Raw genomic sequence first — 21894 nt, forward strand, 5'->3', positions numbered from 1 at the left:
GGAAGTACTTTTTTCAATAGCGTTTTTTTAGATCACGCGTGAGTCGTCATGATATATTTGTTCAGTATTGTTGGGCATTTCATCATGAAAAGACTTACGCCTGAAAAACGTTTACAAATTGTTCAACTTTATTACCAAAATAAAAATTTGTAAATAATGTGTTTCCCGCGCTTCGTTCAACTTATGGTCAACATAATCAATCTACTGAACGTACTATTCGCAACACCATCACCCATCTTGAGAACCAGCATTGTATAATATTCTACCAAATAAACCACATCCAGCAAAGTACCGTGTCGAGTACGTAACAATTGCGACCGTTATCGCTCGTGATCTCGGCGACATTTGGTTTCAACAAGACGGCGCCACTTCCCACACATCGCCCCAATCAATGGTAATGATAATTTCACGTTGTGGGCCGGTCAATTGACCACCAATGTGGTGTGATATCACACCGTTAGACCTTTTTCATGTGAGGATGTGTAAAGTTTAGAGTTTATACGGACTACCACCCTTCGATTGAGGTCTTGTAAAAAAACGTTAAGCGTGTCATTCCCAGGTTACCAGTAATGCTCGAATGATAAATGCCAAAGAATGTTCTTTCGAATGACAATAAACATTCATCATTAAATTTTAAATTTCTATAAAAAAGTAGGAAACCTTGAAATTTAACCCTTTTGAAATGAAAAACAACACATCTTGTTCGCTAGGTGTTTTTAATAACGCAATCTTTCGGAGGTAGTGATTACGGTGAACTGAAAACCATTTTAATCCCACTATATACATCATTTGTACATGGATATGTCAAGGATTAAATCGGAATCGGAATGTTTTCCAAAAGTATATCCCTTCATAACCTGTCTAATATATAGTATGACTTAGGGTTTTTTGTGGTCATTTCGCTAAATTAAATTTATTTACTAAACTAATTTTATCTGCTCATACACTCACCACTCACCCACTCACGCGTGCACACACTTCCAAACAGGTGTCACTTACGTTTTTATTAGTTACTTTGCAGCTTATCAGTTGGCTTTGCTCCCGAAAACCCGTACTCATTTATTGTTTATCATTTATCCACAGTATAATAACTTTTATTAACAGTTGTTTGGCTTTTTTGTCAATGCACAGTGGGAGTGTTTCTCACGCCGCACAGTGGGGCAAAGTGATGCATTTTGAAGGTAAGAAATTATAATAATTTTTTGAAAGGGCTTTGTGACTTCATGTAGGTTTAATTCCCACCAACTTTACATAAAAAAATATAGACAAATTATTTTTTATTAGAGATTGCGATTATAAAAGTAATTTCAAACCTCAAATAGCAGTACAGAGCCACGCATGTGTCGTTGTGCACCATTAAGCGGAGGAGAGATATTAATTATTATTCATGAAAGCATTGAGATTGCTTCACTATTCAGCGATAAGCCAGTGTGTCGCATGGGATTTCATGTCCTTATACGCTGCTTACATGTTACTCATACGCTCAGTAGTACTACGGCGCTGGTACGGCTGACTTGTACGCGGAAAATAAATTCGAATTCGATGCCTAAATATACAACTTAATACAAATAAACAGCGCGTGTGTTAGTTAATACCATGAAAAAAGCATAAATGCATGCAAGTGTATACAGACGTGAGAATGTGCGTGAGCTTGCCGAATTCATCGTAATCGATCATTTCCTATTCGTTAGGATTACTTGTAGTTGTGTCAATGGCCAAACGGCGGCAAACAAGTGAAATAAAATACGTTCACATACACTATCACACCGTGAAGTACTGTTATCAAAAACATTTTGTGTAGAAAATAACAAAAAAAAAAAAAACAAAAGCGAATTAATATATTTGACAAATTTTTGAAATATTTGCCTTTGTGCCTCAGAGTTGCTTCGGCTGTCCATCTGTACATGCTGTGAAAGTGTGCAATTTACTTACTGATTTGAAATGTCTACAGTTTTCATATGTTACTTAAAAATATTAACATTTTTGCTCATATTATGTGAAAGTTGTGCGGCAGTAGAAGTGGTCCGACCACGAAATATTACGAAGGCTGGCACCTGGCGTTATGTGATTCAACAAAGAGAGGCGGCATTGCAATTTTTGTGAGTATATAAACTAGTGATGCAAGAGATTTGCGGAATGAAAATTTAGAAGAATTCAGACTTCTTAGAACTAGAACTGAGGGTAAAAAAATTGCTTGCTCAATGCCATGGAATACCTCTAGAACGCAAAGAGCTCATCTATTGAGACGTTTTTATTGACTAATGCCAACATGTTTTTTGTAAGACCTACTCTCTCGATATCGAAATTATTTTCAAATAGGGCTGTGAGATTCATAGAACATTTAATTGCATATCCACTATCTTGACGACAATAATATCGAATCAAAAGTTAAAACAATCTTAAATGTAATTTGAAATTACACTACCGAGATAATCAGGTCTCTCAATATTTTCCATATGTTTTCAAATTAAAAGCTGTCAAGCAGTACTTTATCAAAGTATCTGTATTTTACGAAAAAAAAACTATAAAGTAGGACTGGTTAAGACGGACAAATTAAAACTAGTTGGAGAAACTTAAAGTCATTCCTATGCAAAATAATAGTTTTGAAAATGTTTGTCTTGTTAAGAATAATTCGTAAAGAAAGTGCCAAAAGAAAAACAGAAAGAATTACATCTCAAACGCCTAGATTGATTCTGTCCGTTTTAAGAAAAAGTATTTAAAGTTGGTATTACAGTCGAAGGTATTTATGTATAAACCTCTATGTGTATTAATCTCTTGCAACATCCGCTTCACGCTTCACTTTCGCTTTTCGTGTATTCTATTCTGATTTACATTATCATTAGCGAACAAATTTCGGAGATTAATGTGTTCATAAATACATATTATGATTAGTGTTTGGTTTTGGAAACAACAGATGATAATAACGACATAACATGACTAATGATAATTCTTATCTTTTACCATAAATGATAAGCCTTTGCGCTAAAATAATGAAATTTGTTCTAGTTCAATATTTTTCGTCGTAATCAAATAATTTATTAACTTTTATATTTTGAGAAAAATAAGGAATTTGATCAAGCAAAATCATTGTCCAGAAAAACAATTTTGTTATCCTCAGTATCCACCTTTCAATCATATGAACCACCTATATTATGTTCTGAAGGTCCATTTAAACAAACCTTAAACTGTGGCGTTGTATTTTTTCTGGGTTCGACCTTCTTCTTCCTTTTATTCACTTTATTCCCAAAACTCGTGTCAGTTCGAATAGTTTATTGATGGTTGAGATCTACTCTGTACCTTAGAGATCACCCAAGAACGAAAGTCCGAAAAGGTAAGGAATGAAAATTTGAAACCATAACAAGCGCCGAATGAGTTGGTGCTGCTGATTCAAAAACATGGCAGTTCACTATCCTACTACACAGGTCCTCGATCTTTGCCAGCAACAAAGTTTTTTATTGCTCACAAATCTAAGCATCTTTATCTTATCTGAGAGCTAATTAATAATTATTAGTATTTTTCATGTGCTATATTTTCCCGATTTCCAGAAAACACTACGTTAATATCACCGCCAACGAAAAACTACCGGAATGCATGCAGCAAGATTGTAAAGTGCTTTGCATGAATAGTCAGGCGGTTCACCTGGATAAGAGTATCGATAATGCCTTCATAGCTAATGTGGGTAGAAGTCAAGTTAAATTAAATCAAACCGCTAAATATTAACCTTCTTTTACAGCGGTCCAATTGTTCGATCGTCCAAGAGCTACGTCTTTATAATATGGAATTTCCGAAACAGAGAATTACCTTCGGATTTCTCGGTGAATATTACAATAAGGTGCGTAAGCTCTATATTGGCGCATCCAATGTCACCACTATTGCTGCTGGCGCTTTTAAAAGAGGCATCTTCGAAGAGATTAATTTGGAGAATCTACAATTGGAGGAATTAAACAAGAATAATTTCAAAAATTGTACTTTCGTTTTAACACAAATTTCCGTTATACAACGAAATAAACCGATAAAACTTATTTGCGATGATTTGCTGGGTAATATTAGATATCAAATAAGAAGCTTCACACTACAAGGTAACATCAAATTGATAACCAATACGACCGCATCGAGTAGTTTGCTGAATAATTTGAAATATTTGGATTTGAGTTACAATAACTTTACGAATACATTTACCGATGAGACTTTCGAAAAGTTGTGGGTCGTAGAATATTTGGATTTATCACATTCAAATATACAATATTTACCCAATTATATATTTTCGCAAATCACCGGCTCGCTGACATACCTCAATTTGTCCTACAATCAGTTGACAACAATAAATCATTTGATTTTCGGGAGACATGCGATTTATGATGATTTAATTATCGATTTGAATTATAATCCCTGGAATTGTACGTGCGATTTACTTACGGAAATGAATACGATTATGGTATATCAAAGCGGTCATCCGACATGTCACGAACCCGTCGAGTATGAAATCTTATCGGTATTGGATGAGCGTGTATGTCCGGGCAAATTGAATGAAACTACGAATTCGACTGCAATAATTAAATCTACAACGAAAATGACAAAAAAATCTACAACGCTGAAACCGATTACGACAGCAAGAGATTATGACATCGATTACATTACATCGATAACAGCTCCCCCGAAAAGTCCTGTAATACCTCCAATAAAATCTCCAACAATACTTCCAACTTTAACAACAACACTGAGTGATGTAGATGATGACGATGGCGACACAATATTGGTACGTTGTCTGGCACCCGGTGAAACGCCGTCGGTAGCTTGGCACGTCGTTTTGTGGCCCGAGACTCAGTTACGTCTGGTACAATTACCGCATTTGCGTGTAGAAGTGTTACTGGAAATTACCGATTCGACAGATACATATGGTCTGATTTGGTTTAGTACCGTTGTGGATGATTATTATAGCATGACAGTCAACTATAATCAATATGGGTTGGGTTGTGTTGGACCCGTAAGCTACACGACTATTGTGGCGAATCTGTTGCCAAATACCGCTTATACATTCTGTTTGGTCGCCAATGATAAGCTAACGATTTCGCCATATCACTGTGATTCGCTGCACATGGACTCGAATCTACAGGTAGTCTATAATACCTGGTTGTCGCATGATATGCGTGCCACTGGTATCTCCCTGACCATATTCGGTGTGTTAATGAGTTGCTTCTTGGGCATTGCCAGCGTTTACATGCTGCTCAAACGCAAGCCAACACTGTTGAAGGGCAGTAAACGTGTGAAAACCACAAGCACCAATTCAATAGACATCGTCATCTTTCCAAAGGAGCGCTCATTGGAGAATCTGAAGCTAAAGGAGGAGACGCTGGCGAAACGCAATTCGAGAAGGTATGTGGGGAAAAGTTGAAGATATAGCTTATGATTGACATTATAGTTCTACTTTCAGCGTCTTCGATACTTTCAACAATAGTCCCATCGCCACCAATCGCAATATAATACATCGCGGTTCCATTGTGAGTGTTGAGAGTAATCAAAGTTATATGAATGCCAACTTATACGAAGTTATACCGGCTTATCTGCGTCTACAAGACATCGCTTCGGATTGTGAGAAGAAGTCGCTGGAATTTGAGTCAATTGACAGTTACATGTCAACCTTGGCGCCGAAATACGAATGCACTTCGGTCAGTTATGCCGAAGTTTCGCCACGCAACAAACGTGCCTCAAACGATCCACTACCGGCATTGCCCACAAATCGTATGTCTAGTACACCTACACTCGTGCTGGAGACGCCTGTGCCAATGTCAGAAAGCATGCCATATATAACGGTGACCGATGCGCATGAGCATGCAGAGAGTACAGATAGCGAAACGTAGTGGATTTGGAGGAGAGATAATAGGCATGCTGATGTTGAGATATGCCAAACTGGAAATCAGCTCTAAATGTAAATGTAATTATTTAGATAATGTTAATCTATGTGTATTTTATTAACGATGTAATAAAGAAGGGAGGACTGATGAAAGAAATTTTATTTGTTGTTGCTAAGGTCATTAGATAATTTCAACGTAATACCGGAAATGAGGTCACCCTCGTTTAACACACCATTACATGAATCCCAAAATTTTTATTAAATCAAATAATATATAGCAATAATCAAATAATCGATTAAAATAATCGAAAACCATAATCTATGTACTGTACTGTTCTGTACTTATATGCTAAGCTCAATTTAATTATCTTTAGCATTCTGAAATCACGATTTTTATTGCTTGATACATCATGCCTTTTGTCATATTTATACGAATAATTTACTAACTATAATTTACTCTCTTTTTTGTTAACTGTGAAAAGAAATTAATAAATACAGGGTGGTCTAATGATTTTTGTATTATAAAATTTATAAATATAACTTTTTGAAGATAATTCTGTTATCATAGGGAAATCTGCATGCATGTGATTAGCGTTGCAACCGTTTAGCCGGTTATAGCCGAATCGATGATAGTGCGCCACTTAGCGTAGCCGTTGTCTTTTTATTCGCTGAACTATGTCAATGTCGTCGTATAACTCGTACAGATCATCGTTCCATCGTCTGCGTTATTCGCCGTTGCCAATGTTCTGAGGACCATAAATCTTTCGCAAAAATTTCCTCTCGAAAACTCCCAGTGTCGTCTCATCTGATGTTGACATCGTCCAAGCTTCTTCACCATAAAGCAGGTTTGATTTTGGTTCGTCCCATTTGCCTACTCAGTCCAAAGTAGCACCTGTTGGCAAGAGTGATTCTGCGCTGGATTTCGAGGCTGACATTGTTCGTATTGTTGATGCTGGTTCCCAGGTATACGAAACTATCAACTACTTCAAAGTTATGACAGTCAACAGTGACGAGTGAGCCAAGACGAGAGTGCGCTGACTGTTTGATGACAAGAGATATTTCGTCTTGTCCTCATTCACCTCCAGACCCATTCGCTTCACTTCCTTATCCAGGCGAGAAAAAACAGAACTAATGGAGCGGGGGTTTGCAGGGGTCGTCATCAAAAGGGTAGTATCTCATCCATGTCGTCGATTTTTCATTGTAACTTCGTTTTTATGTAGTGGGTCCCAAACCCTACGCACAACCACAGAAGCGGGCTTCGCATTCTCATTTTAGATCGCCTCCAAACGGCTGTTTGTTGGCTACCCAGAGGATACTTGGTCTAAAACCGGAAATTATATTCTAGGAACAATAAATTGGAGTTCATCTAGTACGTAGCACTATTTAAAGATCTGCACCAAGGGGGATAGACACATAATGTCTTCTACAACACACTCTTAAAATATTAAAAACGCAGAGAACCTTTGTTGCTCAAAAGATATTAAAAAATTAGATGATCACTTGACCAACCAGGTCATACGATGCGACTCCCTCAGACTACATATTCTCAGAGATTGTAAAGTCAGCTTTGTATGATATTAGACCAATGACCAATGTCAAATTTCTCTGAACCTTTCTAATTTATTACAATATAATAATATAAATAATTATAGACTATCATATTATACAACTAGGCGCATTAACCCATTTTAACTAATATTTGTTAGAAAAAAGCTCTAAAAAAGAATTATAGTATTGATATACAGTAGCTGATGCCTGTTCATTCGATATAAAATCCTGATAGGATTGCAACCAAAAACTATAGATCTAATTTCCTCCAAATCCGAAACGAATTGGAATAACTGCAGTTCAAAAAATAAAAATATGAATCCTCATAGAAAGGGTTAACGGCAACTACACCCACAGCCTACAATTGCCTGCTTTATCAAATCAAATAATCGTAATTTTATTAGCACACCGATAAGCAAATCATATTTAATTGTTTACCAAATAAATTAAGCATGAAAAATCGGTGATAAAGCGATATGCAGAATACGATTGAAAATCGAATATGGAAAATCAGAGCGTTAAGAGTTGTTGAAGGTAAAAGAGTGAACGGAAATCGACGGTGCTCAAATTGAACGAATGCCACACTATATATATATTATATGAGTTTCTACTTATGAGTGCACTGTCGCTTAAGAACTAGTATTTGGCTATGATAAAATGTTAAAATCGAAATCCTTTCGTATAAATCACGAAATAGATAAAAAACCGAAAGTACACGAACTATTGTATGAGACCAAAAGAGTACGGTAAGACTTGTTTAAAATCATTGAATTTGTTAGAAGAACTAATCAATTGATCAAATCTATTAAATTCTCAGCTGGATGAAATGTCTCGTTATACCACTGCTTATCGCGTTTTCATTGCTTTTGGTGTTGAGTAATGTCAATTTTTCGGGTGAATCATATGAGCTGGTTGTGGCACCTCCAGGTGAGAGTCAAACAATTGCAACACAAATGCCAACAAATGAAGTAAGCACTATCGCTAACATCAATTACGAAACCACAATGGAATACGTTGGACTTGATAGTGTGGAGGGTGATGGCGAAGAGAAGAAGGGTGATGGCGGAAAGAAGGAGGCAGATGGCGGAGAGAAGGAAGAAGATGGCACTGAGAACGACGCTGGCGACGCAGTGCATGTTGCTGTGCAATATTGGGACGAGACTCTATCAGTATCGGCAGCGAAGTAAGTGCAACAAATACAAAATGACATGTTTTAGTTACTTGAAAGAAAAAAAATAACGGGTGGAAACAAATCTGCAAATGAATTAGAGTATTCTAATTACTGTGGTATATGCCTGTAAATACTTTGCATATTGGTCTTCTAGAAACTTCTGAAGAATTCATTAACCGATCTGGTTTCTAGTTTTTGTTCAGTAATAAATCTGAAAACTGAATTGATTTAGGATGTATTTTCTACTTAAATTGAGAGGTGTATGGTTATCTTTGTTAAGTTTTCACATAATGGTGAGAGAAAATAGTGAAATGTGCTTTCCTGTGGTAATATGGGTGATGGCTGACCTCTAGCAAACACAATAAAAATATTTTTTTAATTTTCTTTTAGATCTTTCACATGCACAGACAACCACTCGTGTAAGACAATAATTTGCACGGGAGGACCAATATATAACGTCTTTAATGAAATCGAATACTTTGTTGATTGGTGCGGACATTTATACTTTGATGTGGTCATAGAGGATTGTACATTCAACAAAAACACCATAGACAAGTACACATTCTCAGGAAATTTCAAAATGATCGCTTTAACAATAAAAAATTGTCAACTCAACACGATCGTCGATAATGCTTTCATGTACCAATCTACGAATGTATTGACGAATATAACATTTGATGGTGTGCAATTGAAAGCGTTGAACCCACAAACATTTAATGGTTTGGAAGCGGTGAAGAATTTCAAACTATTCAATGTGCTAACACAGACAACTTCGCCCTTGAATGCCAACAACTTCTTGCAGCCGATGGCTGCTACTCTCACCAATTTAGTGCTGCAACAAACCGAAGAATCCAACACCATATATGATCCCACCGCGTGGTTGGGTGGTAACAGCATTTCCGTCTACCATAAACTGTTGTATGTAGACTTGAGTGGCACGAAATTTAACGATACACTTAACGGTAATACATTCGCCAAATTGGCAGTGGTGCAAGAACTTCGGCTGGCCAATTGCAGTCTGAGCACAATCGCCGAAAACGTTTTCAATGACATTTTGTCAACGCTAAAATCACTTGATTTGCGTAATAATCGATTGCAAACGTTGGATGGTCAATTTCTAGCCACTGCAATTGGAAAGGGAATAAACATAGAATTCGGGAGGAATTTGTGGAGCTGTGATTGTGACAATGTGGAAATCATAGAGTATATGAAGAAAGTACAAAATACCTCCGCAACTGCAACGGTCTGTGCAACACCAACAGAATTACAAGGTGTACAAATCGGAAATGCGAAAATGAGATGTGATGGTGAGCATAAATATAATAAATGAGAATTAATAAATCTAAAGTTATCGATTTTTTTTTAAGACACAACGACACTTGTAACGATTATAACAACGGTTATCACCACAGCAGCCGCAACAACTAATATACCGACAACAATAATGAAAACTACTACGAATGAAACTACGGCATCTGATCCAGAAACTCAACCAATATCCTCAAGCATTGCAATTGACAACTCAACCTTGTCGCCCGCATCGTCTGACACGACTGTAATTCCAACCTTTACAGATGATACTACTGAGGAAACAACAGTGTCTATAGACCCAACAGCCTCGGCATCTTCTGCAACATCAACTACAGTTGCAACAACTTCAGTTACAGCAAACAATGCAACGAACAGCACTGTACCAACATCGTCACCAGCAACAACGGAAGGAACAGATGTAAGTGAAAGCACTGGTAAGTGTCATGGATTTCTATAAAAACTGTAGGCATCTGAAGGTTGATATATTCGTAGAATAGATATTAGAATAGGTTCGGTACGTTTAGACTTCCGATCTATTATTGGCAAACAACGAAGTGTAATTGTTTGAAATCGAAATTGAATAAGCTGCTGAGAAAGCTAAAATCTTGCGTTAGACTTCATAGAATTGTCTTAAATTGTAGATAATGGCAATAATTTATTTCATTATTACAAAAATTTCAGATTTAACTCCACCAACCACAATAAATATAACACTTGCTCCAACAACCACAAACTATACGACCACACCAAATGTATCAACAATTGCATCAACAACAACTATTGAAACCAAAGCACCACCTTCGTCACTAATGACGTCCACGATTGAAGCCGACACAACCATGGAAACAGCAGAATCCACACCAACAACAACACCACAGCTAACAAGTACAACATTAATTCTATTCCCAGGAACAACAATAATACCAATGCCAACAATTATTACTACCGAGACTGTAGAGACAACGTCAAAACGCACTGATACGACCAAAATTCAAAACACAACGACGAATAAACCCAGTAAGTATGAGTATTGAATGATACAGTAACCTGAATTAAAGGTAATTTTTTTTTATTTTATTTTTTAAGATTTCACCACCACCACTGAACCGGCCACAATGCCGCCAACAGTGACAACTTGTTTTAACGAAAGTTCGCCAAAATTTTTAGTTTGCACTGATATCATAGCCATCAGGCTTTGTGACTATGACGCCACATTCAAGGTGGTACCGTTATCAGCACGGAGTGTGCAATTGCAAATCGGTAAAAATGAAAGTGGTTTACAAGCGATCTATTTTCAAGCATTAAACAACACTATCATCGAGGAAATCGATGTGGGCAACAAAAGCAGTATCGATATCGTTAATTTAACACCAAATCGCAGCTATACCTTCTGCCTCATACCGAAGGGAGAAACGAGCACCTCACCATTTAATTGCCGCTCAGCGCACCTACCCTCAGAAACATCTCAACCATGGTTGGCGCATAGCGATGTTGCGCTTTTCTGCACGATCGCCATACTCATAACCGTTGTATGTGTGATTGTAGGCGTGGCTCTAATATATTATCTACTCCGTTGGCGTCCCACCCTATTGCATGGCAATAAACGCTTGCGTCGTATTGCTTCGGCATCGCATGAAGTTTTGCTCTTCCCGAAACCAGATCGCACATCAGTGGACTCGAAAACCCATGCGCTCAACGCGCTCTCCAAAATGCATTCATCGGTCAGTGATACACTGACACCGGAGAATTATTTAAATATCAAATCCTACGATTATATGCAGTACTTCAAGAATGCCGAGTTGGAGAAACAACGTAGAGTGGCGCATATTTCGTTGAATCAGCCTCCGGTACAACGCGCGCCTGCGCTGCCACCAAATGTTGGTGGCGTCGCCACACGCCGCGACGATCGGCTAAGCTATTCCAGTGGTTATTTGCCAGTGCGTGCAATCTCGCAGCAATCAACCGTTGTGTTGGAAGCCACGCCGCAACCGCCGCATAGTATGCGTAGGGGTGCGGCTGCGCGTTTACCGCCGGAACCAGTGGAAGTGTTGGAAAACGAATACGAAAGCTTGGAGTATTATCAGGAGCTTTATTAAGTGGTTGTGTCGGGTGCAAAGCTAGCAATAGTTCCATATTTATTTGTTATTCTAGATTGTATTAAAATAAAGGCAATAGCAACAGATAACTAAGTAATAGTTGTTTTTGTGAGTTATCCAGGAATAACAGGGGCATGTCTCTTTTCAATTGATAATTTCTTCAATGAGTTCTATATATAAGTTAGTCTCCACCGAAACACATTTCTCATAACATGGAAGATAGATTTCACATAGCCCCACATTTTGGATGATTAAAGACCAAAAGGGCCAGATTCAGTAAGGTGAGTTCTAACATATTATTGATATCGGTCGGGTTACTGCCCGACTGGGTTCCGGTCTAGAAACCTCCAATACTCCTTACGTGTGTTTTCATTGACGTTTTTACTGCATTAGGTTAGTTAGGTCAAGGGGTAGATCTCCACGACTGCAGAGAATCTAGCTTCGACCGTCCTACGTGGCGCCCCCATACTCTTGGCGTTTGGACTCTACTACAAAAATTACTTAAGTCGGCTAACGTCGGCTTTTGGTCGATTCCAGTCACTCACTGCATTTAGTAAAATATAATTTTCACTTTTTTCACCGAGTTCCACTTATCAGCTAATTGTTAGCTTTAAATCAAGCAATATCAATTTTACTAGCTCACCGATAAGCAAATCATATTTAAGTGTTTAATAAATTAATTAAATTAATATGGAAACCCCTTGATAATTGCGACTGAAAATGGAATGTGAAAAATTAGTTTGCTGATAGTTATTGAATGGATAACAGTAGACTAGAAATCACGGTAATCAAAACGGAAGGATACGTCCATCTCAAATCAACTTTACCTTTACTCTTTTTGCATCTGAATGAAATTTCATATTATGGCACTACTCATCGCTTTCTCGCTGTTTTTGATGTTGAGCAATGTGTGTTTTTCGGTTGAGTCGTATGAGCTGGTTGTGGCACCCTCAGGTGAAGTTGCAGCGCAAGGGTCAATGAAAGAAATAAACACTGTCGCTAGTTTCACCTTCGATATAACGGTGGAGAGGGATGGACTTGCAAGTGCAGAAAGTGATCGCGAAGTTGTAGTGCAGTATTGGAAGGAGGATCAGGCAAAAGCGTCAGGCAAGTAAGTATAGAATGTGCAATATTCGAGAATTAAGCTGGTGGCTAAGAGAAGTTTACTAAGTTTAATAAATTATTCGTAGAGAAAATTAAATAGAGTCTAGATGAATATTGAATAGAGATTCACTTGACAAATGTGGATCGATTTCACAAATAAAAGTCACTTATAAAACCAAGTAATATTTACTAATTGTGTATGTAGGTCGATCAGTTGCGCAGATAACAACTCGTGTAAGACAGTAATTTGCACGGGAGGACCAATATATAACGTCTTTAATGAAATCGAATACTTTGTTGATTGGTGCGGACATTTATTTTTTGATGTGGTCATAGAGGATTGTACATTCTACAATAACACCATAGACAAATCCACATTCTCAGGAAATTTCAAAATGTCCACTTTAACAATACGAAATTGTCAACTAAACACGATCGTCGATAATGCTTTCAAGTACCAATCTGTGAATAAATTGATGAATATAACATTTGATGGTGTGCAATTGAAAGCGTTGAACCCGCAAACATTTAACGGTTTGGAAGCGGTGAAGAATTTCAAACTATTCAATGTGCTAACACAAACAACTTCGCCCTTGAATGCCAACAACTTCTTGCAACCAATGGCTGCTACTCTCAGCAATTTAGTGTTGCAACAAACAGAGGAGTCCAATACCATATACGATCCCACCGCATGGTTGGATGGTACGAGCACTATCGTCTATAGCAAACTGTTGTATGTGGACTTGAGTGGCACGAAGTTTAACGATACACTTAACGGTAATACATTCGCCAAATTGGCAGTGGTGCAAGAACTTCGGCTGGCCAATTGCAGTCTGAGCACAATCGCCGAAAACGTTTTCAATGATATTTTGTCAACACTAAAATCACTGGATTTGCGTTATAATCGATTGCAAACGTTGGATGGTAAATTTCTAGCCACTGTCATTGGAAAGGGAATAAACATAGAATTCGGGTGGAATTTGTGGAGCTGTAATTGTGATAATGTGGAAATCATTGAGTACATGAAGCAAGTAGAAAATAACTCCGCGGCAGAGACGGTCTGTGCAACACCAACAGAATTACACGGTGTGCAAATCGGAAATGCGCAAATGAGATGTGTGGATGGTGAGGATAAATATAATAAATGAGAATTAATTAATATAAAGTTATCGATTTTTTTAGACACAACGACTCTTAAAACGACTATACCAGCCAAAAGCACCACTACAGCCGTCACTTCAGAAACGACAACAATAATGACAACTACTACGTATGAAACCACCATAGAAACTACTGAATCTGATCCAGAAACTCAACCAATATCTTCTACAACTACAATCAACAGCTCGACCACGAGTTTATCACCTGCAACAACTACAATGACGACAACTGCGGATGATACTACTGTGGAAACAACAGAGTCTAGTCGAAAGACTTCACCAACTCCTACAACCCCGATCAACAACTCAACTTTGCCGACTTTATCGCCGGCAACAACTACAATGCTTACAACTTCGGATGATACTGCTGAGGAAACAACAGAGTCTAAAACTCCAATCAACAACTCAACTACAGAGGAAACAACAGAGTCGAGTTCAAAAACTTCACCAACACCTTCCACATCCGCAATCAATAACCCAACAACTACAGTTGATAAGACAGAGAAAACAACAACGTCCAGTCCAATGGCTTCACCAGAAACTTCATCAACTTCAGTCAGTAACTCAACTTCGTCGCCTGTAACAACTGTAATGCCGACAACTGGTACTACTGAAGAAACAACGGGGTCCAGTCCAAAAGCTTCACCAACACCTTCTACAACTGCAAACAACAACTCAACCACTAATAAAATTACAGAATCTAGCACAAAATATTCACCTTCCACAACCGCCAGCAACAACCCAACAACTACAGTTGATAAGACAGAGAAAACCACAACGTCTAGACCAAAGACTTCACCAACTCCTTCTACAACTCCAATTAACAATCCAACCTTTTCGACACCAACAACAACTATCTATAGCACCACTTTATCGACTTCCTCGGGTGCAGTAAGTATTCACCGATGGCACTGGTAACAACTGAACTTGAAGTGGAGTTTCTAATTTGAATATGTGTTATATCTTAAAATGGTGTTAGGCAAACTTTCTTCCAAAATGTTAACCAATTTGAACTATTCTTTAGAAATATTGAAACTAATATAAATATATATAATATATAGTAAAGGGTGATTTTTTAAGAGCTTGATAACTTAAAAAAAAAACGCATAAAATTTGCAAAATCTCATCGGTTCTTTATTTGAAACGTTAGATTGGTTCATGACATTTACTTTTTGAAGATAATTTCATTTAAATGTTGACCGCGGCTGCGTCTTAGGTGGTCCATTCGGAAAGTCCAATTTTGGGCAACTTTTTCGAGCATTTCGGCCGGAATAGCCCGAATTTCTTCGGAAATGTTGTCTTCCAAAGCTGGAATAGTTGCTGGCTTATTTCTGTAGACTTTAGACTTGACGTAGCCCCACAAAAAATAGTCTAAAGGCGTTAAATCGCATGATCTTGGTGGCCAACTTACGGGTCCATTTCTTGAGATGAATTGTTCTCCGAAGTTTTCCCTCAAAATGGCCATAGAATCGCGAGCTGTGTGGCATGTAGCGCCATCTTGTTGAAACCACATGTCAACTAAGTTCAGTTCTTCCATTTTTGGCAACAAAAAGTTTGTTAGCATCGAACGATAGCGATCGCCATTCACCGTAACGTTGCGTCCAACAGCATCTTTGAAAAAATACGGTCCAATGATTCCACCAGCGTACAAACCACACCAAACAGTGCATTTTTCGGGATGCATGGGCAGTTCTTGAACGGCTTCTGGTTGCTCTTCACCCCAAATGCGGCAATTTTGCTTATTTACGTAGCCATTCAACCAGAAATGAGCCTCATCGCTGAACAAAATTTGTCGATAAACACATTTCGAACCGAACACTGATTTTGGTAATAAAATTCAATGATTTGCAAGCGTTGCTCGTTAGTAAGTCTATTCATGATGAAATGTCAAAGCATACTGAGCATCTTTCTCTTTGACACCATGTCTGAAATCCCACGTGATCTGTCAAATACTAATGCATGAAAATCCTAACCTCAAAAAAATCACCCGTTAAATATCCTTTTTCTATATAATATCAATATCCATAATGAGTAACCATTCCGTTGTACATGTACATATATGTATTCAATATTAATGAAATGCAAATTTAATATATGCATTATGTAGTTATCAGTTCGATATGGTGGCAAGATAACGAACGCACCACTGATAAAAAGTTAATAAATTATTAAACGCCGAAGGTAAATACACAAATAGACGGCTATCGGCTCCTGTGAGATAATCAGTTGATCGTGTGTACATAATATTTAATATCGCTGTTATAGAAATAATATTTCAGTCTTAAATAGTTAAGCGAGCAGGCAATGTCAACAGTACAAAGCGAGGATGCGCCAGTTAAGCGCAAACCTGCTGCACAAGAGAAGGATGTGAGTAAAAAAGAGAAGCCAGTGAATTGCAAGAAATGGTGAGATCGTGTCTAAAAATATATTTACAACAAAAATACTCACAATTTATCCAAATTATACACAAAAGCTCCTGGCATACATATTGTCTGAACGATACTTGCATACAAGTCACCGCCTGGCTGCTCTTCACCGCCGGCTTGTGCATAATAGCGAGCACAGTTTATGTGGGCATTGTAATGCAAACAAATCGTGAGAAATATGTTGATTTTAACGATACTAATGAATATGAATACGAATACGTAACGTACACACGACCAATTGTGGAGACGACGACAGCAAGCCTTAACAAAAGCGTCAGGTAAGCTTAAAACAAAGTAAGCTTTTTTATCATTATATAAAGCTTTCATACTCTTCTAACACTTTTTCAAAATATCAAAAAAAAGTTATCCTAGAACACTTAGTCTACAGACACCCGATAGTGGCGAGTACAGAAATGGTTGCCGGGAGATTAATTGCAGAATCACTTGTATGGACGCGACGCGTTTCTATGAAATGCTCTACGCTACTTCATTAGTGAGTATATAAAAAATACAAAAACATATGGGGATTTCATGTATGTGTTTTAGTGGATACGGTAGCTTTTTTATCGCCTACTTTTAGGCGCCAACACATATCGCACCAATAACTGTGATATTGAAAGTTATTATCTTTTATACTATATTGTAGCAATAATTCACGGTTTCGTTTAATGATAAAATTTGGAAATGATAAAAATAATTTTGACGTGATTAAATATTAGAGTAAGAAATTTTCGACGAAAGTTGGCAAATCAGCCAAAGAACGAGAGAGGAATGCTTGGAAAACTGAAGCCTTAAACCACGAGAGTTTAGATAGAGAAAATTTTGAAAAATTTTGACTAAACACCCTATCATGAGCATCATTTTAAAAGATCCGAGTAGATTTTAAAACCGTTTTTAGACCTCGTTCATTATTCCCCGAACTTTACCGCACCGGAATGAATGAAATGAAAAGCTAATGTCGTTTCAGTACTCAAGATAGTCACAGTGCAGGGTCAGACCCAAATTAGGTATAGAAATCGGCAAAAATCTTCTCGTTCCTGTTATTTTATCATGTAATATAACCAACAATTATTGACCCAACACTTTTATTACTCCCTCGTAGGCTACCAGTTGTGCCAACATCGACGTGCTACTAATCAGAGAGCAGAGCTTTGTAAATGGTGTTCTAAGCAATTCCTGGATTGATTGCCGACGACCCGTCTATGAGTTGGTGGTGACTGCTAGCAACATAACACGCATTAGAAGTGGCGCCTTCAATTCACCGCTCTTCGTGGATACATATCTCCTGTCGTTGAGTGACTTACAGTTGACTAGAGTTGGTAGTGGCGCTTTGCTGGGTTTGCGTTCACTGCGTTACCTAATCATCGATACACCACTTCAGGACATAAATCGTGCTTTCTTTCAACCGGTACAATCAACATTGATGCATTTGCGTTTGAATTGCGGTTTGGATGTGTTGCCGCGACAGTCGATATTCGGTGTGAGCATTTTGGAGAAACTGGAATATGCCGATCTCAGCGATAATGTATTCTATGGACCATTGACGCGACAAATGTTTTTGGCCACGCCCAATTTGCGTTATCTACATATAACGAATTCGAAAATCACTTCGATTGATGCGGATGCATTTGTCGATCTAAGCGGTGTGCTGGAGGTGCTCGATTTGTCTGAAAATTTAATCACCACACTCTCAGGTGCTGTGCTAAAACCGTTATTGTTTGGTTCAAAACGCACGCTAATCAGTTTAGCGTACAACAAATGGAATTGTGGTTGTAATTTGCTTGGGTTTGTTCATATCTATCGGAAATACCGTAAGAAATTTTTAAGCAGCATTTTTTGTCAGTCGCCTACGTTGCAACATGGCAAGCCATTGAATGAATTGAGCTTTAAAGGTGAGAATTGTGCGCAGAAAGAAACCAGTGAGGAGTACGAGGCTTTGGTCACCACAATTAACAATAAAGCGACCAGCACAGTTCGCAGAACAGTAACAACAACACCGTTTGCAACAACTATAAAATCGTTATCAACAACAGTAATGTATGAAACAACACCAGCAGCGATTAGCACAACAACCACACGAAAACCCACCACCACCACACAAAGATCCACCACAACCATACAAAAACCCACCATACCTGCAACAACAAATGCACCACTGATCAAAACCACAATCGCAACGTCCAACGTCAGCGGCAATGGTATGCTAACACCAATAGGCAATGATGGTTCGAGTAGTCGTTCCAGTGCAGAGGATTCCAATGTAATACAATTGCGTTGCTTACACATTTTGACATCAAGAGATCTAAGTCAAGAGGAAACTGAAATAGCGCGTGATAGACGCTCACTTGAAATTGCTATTATCTCGTCGGAAATTAAAAGTTCAACTGAGGTTAAACAAGAGACCTCAAGTGAAGAGCACGCAAACGCTGCAGCAGATCCAGTTGAGCCGGAGCAGCGCCCATCGGCACCGCCAGCTGTTACAAGGCATCCAAGAAATACTACTTCCGGAAGAGACCGGCTGACGAATATTACAAAACCACCGAAACGCGACTACCACAATCCATCCATGGCTTTTTATAAATTTGAAGTGCCATCATATAACTTCGAATTGACGCTGTTGGACAATAATTCCGTGCAAGTTTTCATACACGATTACAATAGTCAACCGAAAATCAATATAATATGGTTCAGTCGCCAGAATGATATGGATAATGTTGCGAATATCAACGAAGTGGCACAAAATATCGAGTATCATTGTGAAATGTATCAGCAGCCATATTTGTTAGTCGACAAACTTACTGAAAACACAACTTACACCTTTTGCATGCTGGAAATACCACAGATTACGATTTCGCCCTTCAATTGTCTGCCCTTATATGTACCGTTTTTGATCACAGAACCAGATAATACTTGGATTACCCAGGACGATAAACAATTCACTTTGGGAATGTTGTCATTGATTTTCGTATTGTCGGCAATGTTCGGTGGTATAATTGCCTATTTCGGCGTCAAAACATATCCGGAACTGTTGGAGGGTTCGAAGAATGTTTTGGTTGTGAAGCGCTCGGAACAAGAATCCGAATATTTGAAGAGTATGGGATCCATTAAAAAGGAACCGCTTAGTAGGCGATCAACAAGAAAGTAAGTACGATATATTTGTCCTAACATTAACACTTTAGAACTCAGAAGGAAGAATATTTCGAAGGTTTAACTTTAGCACCCGTACAATATATTTTCATATATTTCCTATTTCCAGTTTCATCTCAAATATTTTTCACAAAATTATGCTTTCAGGCTCACACTATCGTCTTCGGAGATGCCACCGTTGTCTCTGCCACCACCACCACCGTTCAGCGTGTCGAATTTCAATTTGGAGCGTCTATCCAGCATCAAATCGTCTTCTACTTTGTTTGAGAGCTCATTCGGTCCACCACCATTTTCCGTTGTAGACGATCAATATGAATTGCCGAAGCAATATAATCGTAGCTTTGACGAGGAACGCTGTGTGCCCAATCCATATGCCATGAGCCCGTGTTCGCCGCCACCTTTGCCCAAACGGAATCCAAGCATTACCTCGTCAATTATGACAAATCGTTTTTCCAAACCGAATTAGCTGAAAGGTCTTCTAACTGATAAACCAACTGAAGTGTTTTATAAATATTTACTATTCATATGAAGTATTATGGAAATTCATTAAATTATATTCAAAATAAATATATGTATCTATCTATGTTTTTGTGTGGCATTTATTGAAACCAGTTTGTCTTGAATCTTCAGTATTAAAAGACCTGTCAGGTAAACTAAAAAAGATGCCGAAATCGAAGATTTAACACTCTATAAATGAGTATTGAGCCCTATGAACATCGCATGTTCCAAAATATGTTTCCATAATGCAATCCTCTCACCTGACTCAATTTATACTGACAACATGAAAAGTGTATGGCCATGAGAATACAGTTCACAAAAGTATATGAAATTGAAGAAATACAAATGTCTTCAATATTTCTAAATATCGTATAAAGCTTTCCACTTTTATGCATACAAACACATATTTTTTCTAAGAATTTTTACCAGAAACTGGAAACGAAATGGTATGACTCGTAACATCAACCAAATTTAGAAAAAAATATGAAATTATCTTCCCCAAACAGACAACGCAAGATGAAATGGGTGTATTCTCCAACAGTTGGATTCAAATTGGTGCACTAATGCCGAAGCCAAGCCAAACAGCGCCCAAAGCGCGTTTGCCGCCGAAGTCAAAACGTAACCACAAACAACGTGCGATAGCAACCAGAACAATGGTCAGAACAGCTATTAAAACACTCATGCGCAATCCACGTGCTGGCGTCTCGTTTATGGCAATTAGAAAATTTATCGAAGAAAACTATTATAAGGATTCAGATCCGCCTGTCCACCGGCGTTTGAACTTCGTCAAACGTTACATTAGGAAATCACTTGAGAAAGGTGAGCTCATACGTACGAAAGGCAATGGCGTATGCGGTTCATTTCGTTTACCGCGCACGAAGCGCAGACATAAGAAGAAGTCGTCGAACAAAAAGAAAGTAAAAATCACGAAACGAAAACGTAAAGTCAATAGCGTCAAAGTCATACGAAAAAAAGTTAGAAAACAATTGAAGGAGATGGAATTAAATGGTGTGTTATATGATGAGCAATTGAGCGCCGAGAAGGTGGCTGTTGAGGCAAATGTAGATCCGAAGAAGGCAATGCCCAAAGTTGTGAGTAAATAGAATATCACTTGAATGGTAATCCATCGCTGTTGTAGCTGAAGCTGCAAGAAAGATTTTATTGTGCGACGATTTAAAAATATATATTTTTTATAAAAAAAAAATCACTTTATTTTATTGAATTTACGATTATATTTTGCTAATATATAATAAATATTTTCAACTATTTCTGATAAATGGAAAACGTATTAAATAATTTTGATTTAGCTCTGGAACAATCTCGAGGAATATAGCATTAGTATTGAACAACTTTCATAAACTATAATATTCATATCTCCATTCTCATTTTCAAAGAATTCTATCCAGATCAGTAAACTCTCTGAGAGTCACCTACAAAAGCAAAGAACTTTTAAACGCTCTTCCTCTCACCATAAGCAATTGGATCATATGACGTGAGATCATACGATATATATCACATGCTCTTTAGTCTCCATTTTCTCGAACGTTTCATGACTCCAACAAGTTTTTCGTGTTCGCTGGGT

General features: G+C 37.9%; 6 protein-coding genes across 7 annotated transcripts in view; 5 read left to right on the forward strand and 1 right to left on the reverse strand.

The window, feature by feature from the left end:
* The window catches only part of LOC128922610 (uncharacterized), a 367146-nt gene that overhangs the window by 321614 nt on the left and 23638 nt on the right, over nucleotides 1-21894 (reverse strand). The gene's annotated exons all lie outside the window — the stretch shown is intronic.
* On the forward strand, nucleotides 1468-6272 carry LOC114803644 (uncharacterized). Of its 2 annotated transcripts, none has more exons than XM_054233712.1 (4): nucleotides 1468-2099; nucleotides 3546-3675; nucleotides 3734-5373; nucleotides 5420-6272. In XM_054233712.1, exons 1-4 carry the CDS (start codon nucleotides 1942-1944, stop codon nucleotides 5856-5858), a joined length of 2367 nt encoding a protein of 788 aa, XP_054089687.1. In that variant the 5' UTR covers nucleotides 1468-1941; the 3' UTR covers nucleotides 5859-6272. The 2 variants fall into 2 exon arrangements, with proteins under 2 accessions (XP_054089687.1, XP_028894341.2); XM_029038508.2 differs by having other exon boundaries at nucleotides 1469-2099; nucleotides 5432-6268.
* On the forward strand, nucleotides 7928-12055 carry LOC105209311 (uncharacterized). The gene is made up of 6 exons (XM_011179664.3): nucleotides 7928-8145; nucleotides 8217-8582; nucleotides 8961-9877; nucleotides 9938-10315; nucleotides 10563-10898; nucleotides 10968-12055. Exons 1-6 carry the CDS (start codon nucleotides 8057-8059, stop codon nucleotides 11975-11977), a joined length of 3096 nt encoding a protein of 1031 aa, XP_011177966.2. The 5' UTR covers nucleotides 7928-8056; the 3' UTR covers nucleotides 11978-12055.
* Nucleotides 12733-15300, forward strand: LOC114803645 (uncharacterized). Its single transcript, XM_029038509.2, has 3 exons — nucleotides 12733-13088; nucleotides 13287-14206; nucleotides 14264-15300. The coding sequence occupies exons 1-3, from the start codon at nucleotides 12826-12828 to the stop codon at nucleotides 15157-15159; spliced, it is 2079 nt and encodes a 692-aa protein (XP_028894342.2). The 5' UTR covers nucleotides 12733-12825; the 3' UTR covers nucleotides 15160-15300.
* On the forward strand, nucleotides 16290-20399 carry LOC105209396 (uncharacterized). Its single transcript, XM_029038506.2, has 5 exons — nucleotides 16290-16646; nucleotides 16715-16945; nucleotides 17031-17160; nucleotides 17770-19808; nucleotides 19962-20399. Exons 1-5 carry the CDS (start codon nucleotides 16546-16548, stop codon nucleotides 20278-20280), a joined length of 2820 nt encoding a protein of 939 aa, XP_028894339.2. The 5' UTR covers nucleotides 16290-16545; the 3' UTR covers nucleotides 20281-20399.
* Nucleotides 20598-21608, forward strand: LOC105209322 (histone H1). Its single transcript, XM_011179678.3, has 2 exons — nucleotides 20598-20758; nucleotides 20819-21608. Exons 1-2 carry the CDS (start codon nucleotides 20756-20758, stop codon nucleotides 21413-21415), a joined length of 600 nt encoding a protein of 199 aa, XP_011177980.2. The 5' UTR covers nucleotides 20598-20755; the 3' UTR covers nucleotides 21416-21608.

The sequence above is a fragment of the Zeugodacus cucurbitae genome, chromosome 6, assembly GCF_028554725.1.
Source record: "Zeugodacus cucurbitae isolate PBARC_wt_2022May chromosome 6, idZeuCucr1.2, whole genome shotgun sequence".
Lineage (NCBI taxonomy): Eukaryota > Metazoa > Arthropoda > Insecta > Diptera > Tephritidae > Zeugodacus > Zeugodacus cucurbitae.

Excerpts from the sequence above, each read along its gene's own strand:
- LOC105209311 (XM_011179664.3), top strand. The coding sequence starts at position 8,057 with ATGTTAAAATCGAAATCCTTTCGTATAAATCACGAAATAGATAAAAAA. Across the intron at positions 8,583-8,960 it reads CTATCAGTATCGGCAGCGAA|ATCTTTCACATGCACAGACA; the intron begins GTAAGTGCAACA and ends ATTTTCTTTTAG. Across the intron at positions 9,878-9,937 it reads TGCGAAAATGAGATGTGATG|ACACAACGACACTTGTAACG; the intron begins GTGAGCATAAAT and ends TTTTTTTTTAAG.
- LOC114803645 (XM_029038509.2), top strand. The coding sequence starts at position 12,826 with ATGAAATTTCATATTATGGCACTACTCATCGCTTTCTCGCTGTTTTTG. Across the intron at positions 13,089-13,286 it reads CAGGCAAAAGCGTCAGGCAA|GTCGATCAGTTGCGCAGATA; the intron begins GTAAGTATAGAA and ends TTGTGTATGTAG. Across the intron at positions 14,207-14,263 it reads GCAAATGAGATGTGTGGATG|ACACAACGACTCTTAAAACG; the intron begins GTGAGGATAAAT and ends CGATTTTTTTAG.
- LOC114803644 (XM_054233712.1), top strand. The coding sequence starts at position 1,942 with ATGTCTACAGTTTTCATATGTTACTTAAAAATATTAACATTTTTGCTC. Across the intron at positions 2,100-3,545 it reads GAGGCGGCATTGCAATTTTT|AAAACACTACGTTAATATCA; the intron begins GTGAGTATATAA and ends CCCGATTTCCAG. Across the intron at positions 3,676-3,733 it reads ATAATGCCTTCATAGCTAAT|CGGTCCAATTGTTCGATCGT; the intron begins GTGGGTAGAAGT and ends CTTCTTTTACAG.
- LOC105209396 (XM_029038506.2), top strand. The coding sequence starts at position 16,546 with ATGTCAACAGTACAAAGCGAGGATGCGCCAGTTAAGCGCAAACCTGCT. Across the intron at positions 17,161-17,769 it reads TGCTCTACGCTACTTCATTA|GCTACCAGTTGTGCCAACAT; the intron begins GTGAGTATATAA and ends ACTCCCTCGTAG. Across the intron at positions 19,809-19,961 it reads AGTAGGCGATCAACAAGAAA|GCTCACACTATCGTCTTCGG; the intron begins GTAAGTACGATA and ends TTATGCTTTCAG.